Genomic DNA, 10,883 nt, shown 5'->3' with positions numbered 1-10,883 from the left:
GTAGTTTGCATCTGACTGACGGGATACAGCACCGCAGTGACAAGGAGATACCCATGTCAGAAACTGTGGCTTGGATGGGAAATTGTGGTCTCTCTTCTATTAAATCTGCTCCTAAGCATATTTCCCATCATCAGTAGGGCTCTTCCTTCAGCTGAGTCAGGCCGGATAGCTTCACAAGCTCCTCGTCAAACTCAGCCACATGCCTGCCAGTTTCTAGCCAAAATAAAGAAAATCATGACCCGGAATATAACAAAATGATTTATTGGCCATGACACCAGTGCATCTATAGCACAAGGGACCTCCACCGCCCAGTGAACACAAGCAGCGCTAGCAGCAGTTTGAGTGCTAAGCAGAGATGCATGTGACTGCAGCTACCTCCTCCCTTTCTCACTGGGCAGTGATGGTGAAAGATACGCCACCCCTTGCAGGCCATGGGGCAGCAGTCAGGTGCCCAGCCTTCTGGCAGCTTAATAGTTTCCCATTCAGCACTTGCATGTATAAAAAGTTCAGACTCCCTCCTGGAGTTACAGCAAGTTCAGTGCTGCAGGGGATTATGGACAAGGCTCTTTACAATACTCTCATTTACCAGGATCGTTACATCTGCCCGCTGTTGCGTAGACGGGGGCACCCAATGCTCAGGCAACCTGAGGCACAGGAGGAAGCATGAGACTAGGAAAGGCACTTCCCAGCCTGAGCAGCAAAGGCAGGGCCAGGACAAGATACAAACCTGTTCCCAGCCAAGTCAAGAGCAGCTCTCTCAGACTTGCAGTGAAGCAGGCTGGGGCACCCAGAAACCTCGGAATTCTAGAGGCAACATCAGATGGTGTTCCCAGGTGCTCATGCCACCCTGGGGCAGAGCAAGACTCCTGCCTGGGGTGGGCAGTGAGGGAACTATATGGGGAATCCCATTGCCTGGATTCTGTATCAGGCTTCCTGGGATGACAAGGACTAGGCAGTGGTGGGGTAAGCCTGTGCTGGAGGCATCAGTCTCAGAACCCCGTGTTATCCACACTGCTGCTTCCACAGACAGGTCAGAACTCAAACAGGATGCAATGCCACCCGAGCATAGAGCCGCTGTCCTCACAACGCTTACTGCCGGGGCTGGGGGAGGAGGGAAAGTCGGGAGAATTCAGTGATTTCCCAGCTAAGCAATGTATCGTGCCAGCCCTCTGGGATGAGTATCAGTATTTGCTAATATCCTGATGCACTGTTCTCCTCACTAAGAAACTTCAGAGCCTTTCTGTAGATTCCTACAGCCGCCCAGGAATTCCACACCCCTCACTAGAGCCTCCCGGCCTAAGACGAGGCCGCTCTCTGCTCCATTCGCTCCCGCTCTCAGCTCCATAAGCATGACAGCTAAGATGTCCATCAATATTCCAGTGTCAGAGGGGTAGCTGCGTTAGTCTGAATCTGCAAAGCGACAAGGAGTCCTGTGGCACCTTATAGACTAACAGATTTATTGGCACATAAGCTTTTGTGGGCCCATTATTCCTAGGGCTGGGAAAAAGTTGATTTTCCTATCAAAATTATTCTGCCAAGGTGCCATGAACCACTGAGTATCCCAGGGTCCTAGTAGCCTTCTGGAGGTGACTTTGGTACGGTTTGTTTTCTCTTCATCTGCAGCTTTGGGCTTCCATCAGTATGGTTCTTCCTCATCTGTGTCCTAGACAGAAAGCATCGAGAGAGAGCGAGATTAGGCATGAAACAATCACAATGCTCAGCAGACACAAACTGGGCAGATTCAGACAAGAGAGTAAGTGTTTCCCAGAAGCTGGTCATTTTGAAAAAGCCAACACTCTTGCAAAAGCCTTAGGCTTAGTGTCTCTACTCAAGTCTGCAGACAAATTCTTCCACATGTCTTCAAGGAGCCTGGTTAAACTGGGACTGCAAGAAATTCAAGTGGAGCAGGTTTAAGTGGAGTAACTAAACCTCAAAGCACAAGGCACGGCCACAACCACCCCCAAACACTAGGTCCAGCACCACTCCCTACAGAGAGCCGATCCAGAACAGGTCAAGCAGCCATTTGCTTACTCACAATCTCCACACCAGACTGGAGCATGCCTGACCTTATGGGTTTAAGAGACAAGCACATACACTTAGAGCGCGTGCCAACCGGCTTGTGGGCAGTCACACAGCACTGTTCATGTCTAAATCCTGCTGCCACAGTCTGCCTCTCCTAGCAACTCCACGCTTTCAGATCCCCAATATCTTACACGAGGGACAGCAACCTGGCACTTCCTAGCTTTCACTGCTCACTGCTCTGCTACAACAGGAATGCAAATGTACCTGCCTTATCAGCAAACCCCTCCGCTGGCTCCCCGCTCCTCTCAGGAGCCGAGTCTGAGCAGCTTCTGTGGCTTTTTACAATTGAAAATGTTTGTCTAATGCATTACAGATGAACTAAAAGGCACATCGCATCAGCATCTCTGAGCCCAGGAGACTCCTGGAGTGCTAAATAGTCTGTTGTCAGCTAAGAACAACATGGCAAAAAACAGGATTAAAGCCACAGTGATTAGGCCTCGGCTGGAGTACTGTGTCCCGTTCTGGGCACCACATGACATGAAAGATGTGGACAAGAGCAAAAAAAAAATGATTAAAGGTCAAGAAAGCATGATCTATGAGGGAAGACTGAAGGAACAGGATGTGCTTACCCTAGAAGAGAGAAAACACGGTAACAGTTTTCAAGTACAGGCAGTCCCCGGGTTACATACAAGATAGGGACTGTAGGTTTGTTCTTAAGTTGAATCTGTATGTAAGTCGGAACTGGCATCCAGATTCAGCCGCTGCTGAAACTGATCAGTTTCAACAGCGGCTGAATCTGGACACCAGTTCCGACTTACATACAGATTCAACTTAAGAAACCCAGGCGTCCCCAAGTCAGCTGCTGCTGAAACTGATCAGCAGCTGATTCCAGGAAGCCAGGGGCAGAGCAACTCTGCCTCGGGCTTCCTGTAGTCAGTCGCTGGTCAGTTTCAGCAGCGGCTGACTTGGGGACGCCTGGGGCAGAGCAGCTTGGGTGCTGCTGGGTTGGTCCAGTAGCGCGGCCGCTCCTCGGCGTTACTAGACCAACCCAGCAGCACCCCAGCTGCTCTGCCTCAGGCGTCCTGATTCAGCAGCGGCTGAATCAGGATGCCTGGGGCAGAGCAGCTGGGGTGCTGCCGGGTTGGTCCAGTAGCGCCAAGGAGCGGTGCTGCGGGACCAACCGGCAGCACCCCACCTGCTCTACCACAGGCCCCGGGCTTTGCTCCACATCTCCCTAGTCTGCTGGGGGGGCCCACTAGCTGCGTCCCCCCCCCCCTCCAGCAGACCAGGGAGACGCTGAGCAAAGCGGTGGAGGACCCGGGGCCGGACCGCAGCGCTTCCAGATCAGCTGGAAGCGCCGCGGGTCCAGCCCCGGGTCCTCCGCGGCTTTGCTCAGCATCTCCCTGGTCTGCTGGCTCCCCCAGCAGACCAGGGAGATGGGGAGCAGCTTTTCTCACCCCGGAGGAGGCGGGCGGCGGGACCAGGCGTCCCGCCGCTCCAGTCCTCCGGGGCGAGAAAATCCCCGTTCGTAACTGCGGATCCGACATAAGTCAGATCCGCGTAACTCGGGGACTGCCTGTACATAAAACGAGGGAGATTGTTACAAGGAGGGAGAAAAAAAATAGTCTTCTTAACCTGAGGATAAGACAAGCAGCAATGGGCTTAAATTGCAGCAAGGGAGGTTTAGGTAGAACATTCAGAAAAATTTAACTGCCAGGGTGTGTAAGCACAGGAATAGACTGCCTGGGGAACGTGGTGAAATCTCCATCATGGGAGCTATTTAAGAGCAGGACAGACACCTGCCAGGGATGATCTCCTACACCAAAACTAACTTTTTTTTCAAAATCGAAGACTTTCTGCTTTCTTCCTACATGCACATTGTTTGACCCATGGTAAGTGGAGCAAGTTAGGCTGACTATATAACACAGAGACATGGCACTGAGTGTTGTAGGCTCATTCCCCTGTCCCAAAACACACTGGGACGGACACAATGAGAACGATCCCTCTAATCACGCACATCAGGGAGTACGTACCAGGATACGAGATGTCTTCAGCTGTGGCCATTCAACACAGCATGGAACAAGGCAAGTTGTAGTACAGTACGTTTAACACCAAAGCCACTGCAGGTGCTCACAGAGGTTGGTGAAGGGGTGACCATGGTGAACAGAAATAGTAGCAAAAGAAGCACAGAACAGAGCTTACAACAGGGTTCTGCTGTAACCAGAACAGCATAAGCAGGGCTCGCCGAACCGTGGCAAATCCCGCTCGCCAGCCGCACTGTCCGGCGATCTGCGCATGCATGGATCACCCGAACCCAGCTCTTCCGGGTTGCCATCTACTTGCCACGGGCAAGTAGACTGTATTATTTGTTGAGCCCTGAGCATAAGTATGGAGTTTTCTACTCCGAAAGACCCAAGCTAACCCAAGCCTGCTTGCTATCACCTTTGGAAGAAAGCAAAATGGACTGAATATGTTTCTGTCTCCAGCCTCTCTACCGCCACACTGCTTACCCAGCAGACACCACACACTAGCCCTACCCCACCCATGGAGTGAAGAGATTCACCTTGGTCTCTGCAGGAGAATGGCAGCAGGGTGAGGTTAAAGCACTGACTTTTCACCACTGGAAACCTGAGACTTAATCCAGATCAAACCCCATATGAAATGAATTTGGTGGGTCTCAAGCTAATCACATGCACCCAATAATGCAGCACTTTCTATCCAAAAGGTCCAAAGACGGAAAGCAGAGAGAGGTATCACCTGAGTTGTGTGGGTGCTCATGTTGAGCTCTCTGTTCTTTGCCCTCACTCTTAAGAGAGCTCACATGGACAAACAACTAAAGGAAAACTGACCTGAACTTACCACACAGTGCAAACACCATGTACCCATCTTCCCTAGGCAGGTGCCCGGCTCACTGTGCTCAAGCCTGCAGAAAGAGAAGAGTGTTAGGCTGATGTGTCTCCTGCTCACACCCCAATAAAGACCCAAGACTGGGTTTGTTTTCCAACACACAGGTCTCTTCCCAGCTCTTTTGACTAATTCATCAGAAATGCCTTTGCTGTGATTATGTTTGAACTAGCCAAGCAGAAAACCAGCATGTTTCACTTCTTATTTCAAAGGTTTGGCCACTTGATTTATGTTTGTCTCACAAACTCCTATTACTATTATTCATCATGCTATTAGTAAAAGAACTGCTGTTTGGCTGGAAAGTTTCAGCAGCCATTAACCAAAATATTTTAGTTAAAAAGATTGTGACTAATGCGGACCTGACATCCCAGGAAAACTAACTGGTGCATTTACAAGAAAGGCAGTTAGCATTAGAGCAGTAGGGTTTTCGGACACTTTGACTGAGACCCACTACAGAGTTTACTTCTCTGGGCTGGATTAAATCTGGTGATGGAGGTGCAAGCTTGGTTCTATATCCCAACAATAGTTTAACTCAGCTGCCTCACAAAGAGGATGTAAAGTGCACACTTAATTCCATTACATTCCCAATAAGGATGTTAAGTAATGGTTAATTTACTAGTCGAGAAGGGCACTTCCACATTCCACTCTGGGGCTCTTGTACACTTCAAAGGAGGAATGTCGAACTCCGGGTATGTCTACACTACATGGCTCCGTCAACGGAGCCATGTAGATTACCTCTATAGACACAGGAAAATGAAGCAGCGATTTAAATAATCACCACTTCATTTAAATTTAAATAGCTGCCACACTGTGCCGATCAGCTGTTTGTTGGCACAGTGCTGTAGTCGGGACGCTCCACGGTCGACATCAAAGACATTTGTTGACCTCCCCGTAAACCTCATCCCATGTGGGGGAGGAATTGACTAGTCATTAACATCCCTAATTCCCACAAGGTGTTTTCAGAGACTCTGACTACCAGCAGACCTGTGCCCACTGACAATGAAATCTCGATGCAGAACCCCAGATGTTGTGGGTTTTGAGATATGAGAGGCCAGAAAGCACCACCCATGACCACAAGACAGAGGGGAAATGGGGTTTAGTTCAATGCAAAACTTACTCATCATCAGAGACTTCAATGGAGGATTTCTTATAGCCAGATTTTTTTTGGTGCTTTAGGACTCCAAATTTCCTTCCCATTCGCACCAGCAGCAGAATGACCACAATGGCAGAGGGGAGAAACACTAAGATGGATAGCAACACTGCTGACATTAGCTGCGAAGAAAAGCCTGCAGGAGAGAGCGAATAGCACTAGAATACGGCTGTGTTCCACCTCAAGGGCAAACATTAACTCAGCACACAGCCACCTGGCCTTTTTTATAAAAAGCACAAGGCTGGCTGGGGTTAAAGGAACTTGTGACAAATTCAGAACTCTACTCTTTCCATGGAGGGAAGGAAAAATTAAATCTGAGTGCAACGAAGAAGCAAACATTCAAAGCCAAGTGAGAGGGGAGTCCTGTCAAACTGATGGACATGCCCAATTTGCAAGCCTAGGGACAGCTCTCTCATACAGGGTAGATGAGGCAGTTATCCACTAGTGCGTGTGTGAAGCATCAAGTCATTGTTAAGACAGCATGGCTGGGAACTATCTGATTAATGCTGCATCCTCTTAGGTGGGAATCCTAGACTGACAATCTTGTGTCCTGAACCTCTGCGGAGGGATGCCCCTCACCTCCACTACTCCCTGCCCCTTTTTCACTGCACAAGTGCTAACCCCCAGTGAAGTTTGGGGTGATATGAACTCCTCAAAAAGACATCAGAGGCGATGCCTGCTCTTCGGAAAACACTGCTGCCATCTTTCACCTCCATGCAGGACAGACGGATCTCAATTGATCTAGCTGGAAAGGAAAGGGGTTGAGAAGATGCCCTGATGGCATTTAAACTGGAGTTTCAGGGAAGCAAAACACTTCAGATCTAGTGCTTGGTCTCTAAAGGCTACCAGCAAAACAGGAATGCATTCATGAGAAATAAGTAGGGAGAATACTGCCACGTGAAAGTCTTACGCCTGTGTGTGACCGTCAGCTTGGTCTGAGGGATGTTGTGGTGCACATCTGGAGGATTCTTCACAGCACAGGTGAACGTCCCATTGTCATTCAGCGTCAGATTTTGGATAGCAATGGAGGCATCACCCTTGCCAATGTTCCCAACCCACAAAATCCTGCCTCTGAATGTTCCCGCTACAGCTGGGTATGCAACAGACTGAAAATGAAAAATCTGAAAGAGGAAAGACAATAATTGTTCCAACAAATCATTCATTTAAAGACAGACAGACAGTCAGAGAACACACCTTTCAGAGAGTAACAGGGTCAAGAAGAACAACTCAGTGACAGGCGTTCAACCTCAGGTACACCACGGGCTCATAAACCCACAACAGCAGGCACCAGTGCACCAGCTTTTCAGATCTTTTTTATATTTTTCCCCAAGGTGGAAATGCACATCAGGGCTTTTCATACTAAGGGGAGAGCCCTGAGGAGCTCCCTCTTTGTCCACCAGTTCCCAGGGCGCACAGTCACCATCATCTTTCTGGCCAAAGAGGATCCAAGATGGAAAAGGATGCTCTGGTGCAGTGGTTCTTAACCTGCAGCCATGGGCCACTTGCAGCCCAATCAGGACACAGTTGAGGCACATGCGACAACCTCAGGGCCATACAAGTTCTATATAACGAGTGGGTGTGGCCCACAAGACACAGAGGGCTGCTCTGCAGCACACAAAGGTAAATATGTTAAGAACCACTGCTCTGGAAGCGAGGGTGCTCTCCTGTACCCTGTACTATGGCAATACCTTAGGCAGACAGCTTTTCAAGATAATCAGCAACTTGGAGTGGGGGAGAAATCGCTTTTACTGGGCCAATTCCCATTGGCAAAAGCAACAAGCTTTGGAGCCAGACAGAGCTCTTCTGCAGCTCACAGCTACAGCCATATTGCACCAGTGCCAGTCTGGAGTTGTAACGCTCGCTCCCCAGCCCCTTGGAAAGCACTGGAACCTTGTCACAGGCATGCGATGACTGAATGCTGCAAGTCTGCAGCTCTGACTTTAGGTCATTCACAAAACAGTGCTCACTTCCCATCAAATTGTCAGGCTGGCCGGCCACAAGGGACTTACCAGAGCCTGCTTTAAACAGACACCACCACATCCTTCTAGTTGCAACATACCATTCCCAAGAGCTCAACCTCAGCTAAGCAGAGGATGTCACTGATGATTTAAACAAAGAATGAGACATCTAGGCACCTGTGCCTGGATATTGTAACACTGCCAAAAATAACTGGTAAGAGTCTATAAATCCTTTGGGACCAGCTGTTATCAGTGCCTGCAGATTGTCTGTACACACACCACTGCCACTCCACCACAAGTTTCCCTTCCACCACAGGACAAAGCTGCCATGTTCCGTTCTACATGGGAGGTTTTCCAAACCATGTGATTCCTAGTGCATTTATGTGGATGCCTAGTTTGCAATGGGACAGTAATTTCTTAGGGTTATAATTATTTGCGTTTACATGGTGCCTTTAGGCCCCAAAAGATTCTAAAGAAATTCATTCAATAGATACACCGCAGCACTGAAATGCAGCCGTCACACAGCAGCAGAGAAGCACACAGAGACAAATGCTGACTTTTTACATGAAATGCCATGGGACCTTCAATCTTTCCGGAGACCTGCCCACCCTGCATGAAAGGTTCTTTGGGCTACCCATCTGCAAGTACTTACTGTCTGCGTATGGCCACCTGTGAGGGGCTGGTAAGTCCAGTCTACAGTCAGCTTCTCAGTTATGGGAGAGAAGGATCTGAATGAGCATTTCAGGGTCACCTGTTCATCCACAAAAGCTCGTACTTCAGGATTGACTTTAATTTCCAGTGAAAAAGTATTGCAGACACCTGATGAAACAAGTCCCAAAGAGAAAGATTAGATGGAATTTTTTGTAAGGGACACACGCGAGAAAGCAAAGCTGTCCCAGTGAAGAATCGATGGCTGTCTGAAACTGCACATACATTTATCCCACCTTATACTTTTGGCCTTCACAACATCCCCAACAAGCTCCACAAGCTGTCTAGTGTGAAGTAGTAACAAGTTGTCAGAAGACACCAAAAAAAACCCCCTTTTAAACCATGTTGCAAACATCTCTAAGAGCTTTACAAAGGAGAGTGGGAGTCACTCAGCACAACTGGCGGGTGAGGAAACTGAGGTCCAGAGAGGTGAAGTGACTTACCCAAACAAGTCTCTAACCGAGCCAAGGATCAAACACAGATGTCTGACTCTCATTCTAGTGCTCTGCTAGCCCAGATCCCCAGCTATTGCTAGACATATCTCCAAATGATGCCAGGGCCCAGACACTGGCACCTGGGGAGGCTTCACTCACCAGTCAAAGCTTGTAACTTTCTATGGCACTTGTTCACCCTTCCAAAAGCTAAGGCTGCAGCTAGTGCAAGGCCCTCACTGGCCCCACCTAACCCTGAGAGATCCAAGTTGGGAAACTGGTGTGTCCGGGTGACTCAAAGCTAGCCAGGGTGCAACTGGGTCACTGTTACTCAATCATTTCTGAAATATCCAGCTGAAGCGACACAGGCTTCCCACCTGAAACATTCCCCTCTTGCCTTTCACTGCCCCAAAACCCACCTGCTTCTAACACACGGAGGGGTGGAGCTAATGAAATCCTCCCCAAAACTGAACCCTTCAGAGTAGCTTCCCTAAATGTACAAACCACAAATATACCCTACATCAGGCTGCCGGCCCCACATGCAACCCCAAACCCTTTAATCCTGAACACTCCCCCCACGAATTCCCACATCACCAAGCCAAGCCCCCTGCCCCCATGAACGGTCTTTCCCTCTCCAGCCTGAGCCACCACACCCCGCAGGTCCCCGTGGCCCCGCATCCACAAACCCCAGTCCCTCCCCATCAGCCCTGCCCCACAGCCCGCACCCCACCCCGCCCTCCATCTGCACCTCAGCACCCCCACCCCGCCCTCCATCTGCACCCCCACCCCACAGCCCCCACCCCGCCCTCCATCTGCACCCCGCCCCACAGCCCCCACCCGCACCCCACCCCGCCCTCCATCTGCACCTCAGCACCCCCACCCCGCCCTCCATCTGCACCTCAGCACCCCCACCCCGCCCTCCATCTGCACCCCCACCCCACAGCCCGCACCCGCACCCCGCCCTCCATCTGCACCCCCACCCCACAGCCCCCACCCGCACCCCGCCCTCCATCTGCACCCCCACCCCACAGCCCCCACCCGCACCCCACCCCGCCCTCCATCTGCACCTCAGCACCCCCACCCCGCCCTCCATCTGCACCCCCACCCCACAGCCCGCACCCCACCCCGCCCTCCATCTGCACCCCGCCCCACAGCCCCCACCCCCACCCCGCCCTCCACCCGCACCCCCACCCCACGGCCCGGCCCGCGCTCACCCCACAGCAGCAGGAGGCCGCCGGCCGCCCAGCCCCGCATCCCGGCCGCTCTCGCTCTCTCTCTCTCTCTCTCTCTCGCTCGCTCGCTGTGCGCACGGCGCAGCCCGCCCGGCGGAAGCCAGGCCCAGGCCCAGGTGAGCCCAGACCGGAAGTTAGGCGCTGGCCAGGTCCAATATGGCCGCTCGGGCAGTTCCCATGGCAACGGGGCCTAGCCCGGCCTTCCCCGCCCTGGCCACGGGCTGCTCCTCGTGCCGCCCCAGACATCATCAGCCCAGGGCCCGCTGCCCCCAGGGCCAGGCCCACCCCCCCCCCCGGCAGCCTGTGGCCTCAACGCCCCCACGGGCCTGGGGGGCTGCGGTCCCGCCCCTTTCACCCAAAGCGCCCGCACCCACCCGGGTCCCTGGGCTCATGGGCCTGCCACGCCGATTCCACACGCCCAGGGTGCGCGGCAGCAACCGCCCGTCCCCGCAGAACGGCGCTGGGGTGCAGCCGGCAG

At 51.8% G+C, this 10,883-nt stretch overlaps 1 protein-coding gene across 2 annotated transcripts; it reads right to left on the bottom strand.

Annotated features, from left to right (window-relative positions):
• Positions 1-245: 245 nt before the first annotated feature.
• MPZL3 (myelin protein zero like 3) lies at positions 246-10,547 on the bottom strand. Of its 2 annotated transcripts, none has more exons than XM_075909708.1 (6): positions 10,388-10,547; positions 8,687-8,853; positions 6,987-7,197; positions 6,044-6,212; positions 4,872-4,945; positions 246-1,663 (listed from the first exon to the last, which is right to left on the bottom strand). In XM_075909708.1, exons 1-6 carry the CDS (start codon positions 10,425-10,427, stop codon positions 1,653-1,655), a joined length of 672 nt encoding a protein of 223 aa, XP_075765823.1. In that variant the 5' UTR covers positions 10,428-10,547; the 3' UTR covers positions 246-1,652. The 2 variants fall into 2 exon arrangements, with proteins under 2 accessions (XP_075765823.1, XP_075765822.1); XM_075909707.1 differs by having other exon boundaries at positions 4,882-4,945.
• Between the last annotated feature and the right edge of the window lie 336 nt (positions 10,548-10,883).

Source organism: Pelodiscus sinensis, chromosome 26 (genome assembly GCF_049634645.1).
Source record: "Pelodiscus sinensis isolate JC-2024 chromosome 26, ASM4963464v1, whole genome shotgun sequence".
Classification (NCBI taxonomy): Eukaryota; Metazoa; Chordata; order Testudines; family Trionychidae; genus Pelodiscus; species Pelodiscus sinensis.
Note: the sequence above shows the minus strand (reverse complement) of the source record. Positions and strands in the feature narration are given on the sequence as shown.